Raw genomic sequence first — 5042 nt, forward strand, 5'->3', positions numbered from 1 at the left:
TAAGTCGAGGAAGATAAAGAGAAAAAGCTACACACTGTCTACATACATAGTACACTCCAATACGCACTCGCAATGGCGCAATAAAGTTCTGAGGCCATGCGGACCCCCCACTCACACATGATCTCGCGCAGCCGCAATAGAAACAGGCGAAAATTCGACTACATAGCGTGGCACGGGGTACACTTGGCTATACATTCACAGAGACATTCACCGCGGAGCACACGAGCACTTCACATATATCAATCACCCGGCCCACGAACGAGCAAAAAAAAAATGGAGCCGCTGTCATTTCCAGGCCGCAGGAGCCAGGTAGTCCTTCTACACCCTGCTCAAGTTGTCGGCCCCGACATTATCTCGCCCCTTAATGCTGGCGATGGTGAAATCGTACTCCTGGAGCAGGAGGGCCCAACGGAGAACGCGAGCGTTCGTAAACTGAGCCTGGCGGATGTAAGTTAGTGGCTGGTGGTCCGTCTGAATAGTGAAGGCCCTCCCATACAAGTAGAAGTTGAAGCGTTTCACCGCCCAGACTATGGCGAGGCACTCCTTCTCTATTGCTGAGTACGCCCGTTCTCTCGGAAGCAACTTCTGACTTGCATATGCCACAGGGTGGAGCACGGCGCCTTTCCTCTGCAGTAAAACCGCCCCGAGCCCCTGGTCGGAGGCGTCGGTGCGTAACACGAAGGGCTGGTCGAAATCGACGACTTGCAAAACAGGTGCCTCGGAAAGGATCCGCTTCAGTTCCTCGAAGGAGCGCTGCTCCCGGTCCCCCCACTTAACCGTGTTGGGGGCGAGCTTCTTCGTGAGGTCGGTTAGTGGGGCGGCCACTGTGGCGTAACCGGGGATGAAATCTCGGTAATAGCCAGACAACCCCAAAAAGGCCCGCACTTGACGTTTGGTCACCGGACGGGCAGCGTGCCGGATCCTGTCAAGGGTTGACCTCATGGGACCTAGGTGTCCGTAACCTATGGTGTGACCCAGAAACGACAACTGCTCGAACCCGAGCTGGCACTTCCTGGGATGGACCGTCATTCCGGCTTCCAAGATTCGCGCGAGCACCCGGTCGATGGCCACCAAATGGTCTTCCCACGTCTCTGTGGCCACCAGCACGTCGTCGTAGTAGTGGTAGACGTTGTCGATGCCATCCAGTACCCGCCGCATGAGCTTTGCGAAAACGGCTGGGGCTGTCTTGATACCGAAGGGCATGCTTTTGAAGTGATACAGTCCACTAGGGGTCGAGAAGGCGGTCTTCTCCCTGGAGGCCTGATCGAGGGGCACCTGCCAGTACCCCTTAGAAAAGTCCATCTTTGAAAAGTATTTCCTCCCCCCAACTTCCGCAATTAGACAGTCAGCCCTCGGAATAGGCTCTGCATCGGGCACTAGGACGTCATTCAGCCTCCTGAAATCCACACAGAACCGGTAAGTGCCGTCCGGTTTTCTGACCAGCACGACGGGTGCGTGATACGGTGAGCTGGATCTCTCAATCACCCCCATTTCAACCATGGCCGACACTTCCCTTTCGATGTTCTGTTGCACAGCGAAAGGAAGCGGATATTGCCTCACTTGGATCGGCGCGTCCGTCATCGTGGACAAAGAACACTCTGCCCACGTTGTGAGTCCTGGCTGATCCGAAAATATGCCTTTGTACTTCGACAGCAGAGAGTGCAGCTGCCCCGCTTGTCGGGTAGTCAAGTGATCCGACACGACAATGTCTTCCGGTCCCAGCTCGCCTCCGAGGGGCCACGCCATCTCTTCGGCCCCGATGTCGACCGCCACGGCTGACACCGTCTGGACAGGGACACCTGATTTTAGTTCCCTCCTGATGTACTTTTTCAACATGTTCGCATGGAACGTCTTGGGCGTCCCCTCGACATTCACCACGTAGTCAACTTCTCCCTTCCTTTCCGCCACGGCATACGGGCCCTTCCACTTCATGGTGAGCTTGTTATGTTCTGGGGGTAACAAGACGAGCACCTCGTCCCCAGCCTGGAGGTGACGCATCTTGGCTCGGTCGTCGTAGTACGCCTTGTATCGCTCGGCTGCCTGTTCCAACGCCTCATGGGCAAGTTGGCACGTTGTCTCAAGCCTCTCCTTCAGGTCGATGACGTACTGGTAGGCGGTTTTGACCTCTTCTTCCACCTTGTTCCCGGTCCACAGCTCCTTGAGGATGGCCAGTGGACCACGAACATTTCGGCCGTAGCAGCTCGAACGGGGAGAATCCGGTGCTGGCTTGAGCAACCTCCCGGTACGCAAACAAAAGGGGTTCCAAGAATCTGTCCCATTCTCTCGGTTGTTCAGCACACATCCTGCGCAGCATCTTCTTTAGCGTGCCGTTCATCTTTTCGACCAGGCCATTGGCCATCGGGTGGTAGGGTGTCGTGGTCTGTAGTCGCAAGGGTAGTAGGCGCCCCACCTCAATCATAAGCTCGGAAGTGAAATTTGATCCCCGGTCGCTGAGCATCTCCTCGGGTACACCCACCCTCGAGAATATCTGCAGCAGAGCTTCGGCCACCCTTTCCGTCTCAATACTTGGCAGCGCGACCGCTTCGGGGAAGCGAGTAGCGTAGTCGACCAACGTTAGAATGTATCGGTTGCCTCTGCGCGTCGTCGGCTTGAGAGGCCCCACGATGTCGATGGCGACCTTACGGAAGGGGGTGTCCACCAGTGGAACCCGTTCTAACGGTACTCTTCTGACCGTGCCGCGATCCACGGTTCTCTGGCAGATGTTGCAGGACGCGATAAACCTCTTCACGTCCCCATGAAGGCCCGGCCAGAAAAAGTCGGCCAGTATCCGATCAATAGTCTTCGCCCGGCCAAGGTGCCCCGCCATCAAGCCCGCATGTGCCAAATGGAGAACTTTGTATCGGTGCTGCTCCGGCACCACGAGCTGCACGGAAGGGGCTCCCGATTGGGGTACATACTCTCGAAAGAGGAGACCGTCGCGCAGGAAGAACCCGCAAGAGCCATTTCTTTTGCAGGTTGACCTCGTTCCCCGTCTTTGGGCCTCAAAACACCGCAACAGAGTCTCGTCTGCCTGTTGATCCTCTCGCATTTCTCCCGCACTGACGTCGGAGATAAGCGTCGGCGCACGTAGGGCCCGGAAGTTCTCCGAAGTCTTCGCTCTAGCCTGCTGCCGGGTCGTCACCGCCGCTGCGGGTAAGGTAGGCTCCGTCACCGCGCTCTTGACTTGTGTCTCCTCTGTCTCAGCCGTCCATGTTTTGTCGGGCTTCCCTGGTGGCCTCACCCCGTCGACGTTCCCCAGGATGAGGTCAAATAGCGGGTCATCCATACATCCCGCCACTATCTCCCCGCTGTAGTAGGGCGTGTCTACCTGGATCCGAGCTTCCGGTAGCTTCCTAGCAGCACGGTCCGCCAAGTGAACAGTCCGGTGGCCCCCGGTTAATTCTCGATCGTCCACAAATCTTCGGCTGACGATGACGATGTTGCACCCCGTGTCTCGTAAAACCCTGCAGCGACGGCCCTTGATTCGGCCCTCCACCACCGGCAGGTCTGGTGCCCCGAGACGCTCGGCAGCGTTTTCTACAGAGGTATGCTTGTCCGCGCTTAGGCTCGAGTACCCCTGTTGCAAGCAGGCGGACACGTTCCTTGCGGCCCCCAGACCCGTGTTCTTCGGGCCTTGTTGACCTCGGTTCGCTCTGCACTGGGCGGCGACGTGCCCCATCCGGTAGCACAGGTAGCAGCGTACGCCCGGTGCTGGCGGATGTGGTTGCCTGTCGAACTGCTCGCGCCGGCCTGGGTCTGCGGTTCTGCCCGCCAGGGGGTCCTCCCGCTTCTGGTCTTTCCTCCCAAAGTTGTTCATGTTCCTAGCCATTACGTAGTCGTCCGCCCTTCGGACGAGCTCCTCGGTGTCCCGCGTCTTCTTTTCTTTTAGGAAGAGTGCCATAGGGGGCCCGCAGTTCTCCAAAAACTGCTCGGACAGGAGCAGACTCTTGACCCCCTGGTAAGCCCTCTCCGTCCCGCAAAGTTGTAGCCACCTTTCCCAATAATTTTCCAGTCGGGCGAAGAACTGCGATGGAGTCTCGTCGTCTCTCGGCGTTTCCCCCCTGAACTTCTTTCGGAAACCTTCTTCCGTGAGGCGGAAGCGGAGAAGGAGTGCCCGCTTCACCTTGTCATAGTCAGCGGAATCGGACGCGGGCATTCGTCCGAAAACGCTGAGAGCCTCCCCCGTGAGGCAAGTACTGAGCGTCGTGGCCCACTGACTTCGGGGCCATTTCTGTGCCTCCGCGACACGTTCAAAACGAGTCAAATAGGCGTCGAGATCGTCGCCCTTCTCGTTAAACGCCGCCATCAGCTTGTGCAGGCTAACCGCGGGCGGTCGTGATGCTGCTTCGGTTTCATTCAAGTCGCCCACTGCACTGCCGCTACTACCAGCCTCGCTCCTCGTGCGCAGGAGTTGCATTTCCTTATCCATTTCTAGCACCCTCTGTGCTGAGCACTCTTTATCGCGCGCCGCGCGCTCCCTCTCACGCTCCTCGCGCTCCTTCTCGCGCACCTCGCGCTCCCTCTCACGCTCATCCTCCTCCCGGCGCCTTTCGCGCTCTGCGGCTCTTTCCTCTCTCAAAAATTCCTGAAGAGCGGTCCCTTCAAAGCCCATCTCTTTACCCAGAGCAACTATACGCTCCAGATCGGCCATTCTGTCTGCCGCGGAAAGATCACCCGTTACCCTATGCCTCACGCCCCGGGCCAATCGTGGTTAGCGGTCCTGCCGTGGACGCCAGTTTGTCACAGAATTAAGCGAAGTAATAATTTAGTGGCCGATGTCTCGGACGGGAGGAGCGACAAACAACTCCCCCTTACGTGCGAATTCGAGAATGTGGTTCGGAACTGCTAACCGGCGATAGGTCCACGCCTGATTGGCCGCTGGCGTGAGGCACGAGAAAACAGTTTCGAAACAACGGAAATTTACTTCACATTCACGGGAAATTCAAAACAGATAGACAGAGAAGGGTAATACAGGCAAAGAAAACGAAGCTCGGCTTAAGAAACACGAGGGAAGGAGTAAGGCACACAATAGGCGGGCAGGG

General features: G+C 57.3%; 1 protein-coding gene across 1 annotated transcript; it reads right to left on the reverse strand.

The window, feature by feature from the left end:
* Positions 1-318: 318 nt before the first annotated feature.
* LOC144155828 (uncharacterized) lies at positions 319-4651 on the reverse strand. Its single transcript, XM_077687503.1, has 2 exons — positions 2301-4651; positions 319-2236 (listed from the first exon to the last, which is right to left on the reverse strand). The coding sequence occupies exons 1-2, from the start codon at positions 4649-4651 to the stop codon at positions 319-321; spliced, it is 4269 nt and encodes a 1422-aa protein (XP_077543629.1).
* Between the last annotated feature and the right edge of the window lie 391 nt (positions 4652-5042).

Source organism: Haemaphysalis longicornis, unplaced genomic scaffold (genome assembly GCF_048455015.1).
Source record: "Haemaphysalis longicornis isolate Haplotype H1 unplaced genomic scaffold, Haemaphysalis longicornis Haplotype H1 scaffold_1, whole genome shotgun sequence".
NCBI classification, from domain to species: domain Eukaryota; kingdom Metazoa; phylum Arthropoda; class Arachnida; order Ixodida; family Ixodidae; genus Haemaphysalis; species Haemaphysalis longicornis.

Excerpts from the sequence above, each read along its gene's own strand:
- LOC144155828 (XM_077687503.1), bottom strand. The coding sequence starts at position 4,651 with ATGGCCGATCTGGAGCGTATAGTTGCTCTGGGTAAAGAGATGGGCTTT. Across the intron at positions 2,237-2,300 it reads AAGAAGATGCTGCGCAGGAT|GTTGCTCAAGCCAGCACCGG; the intron begins GTGTGCTGAACA and ends GCGTACCGGGAG.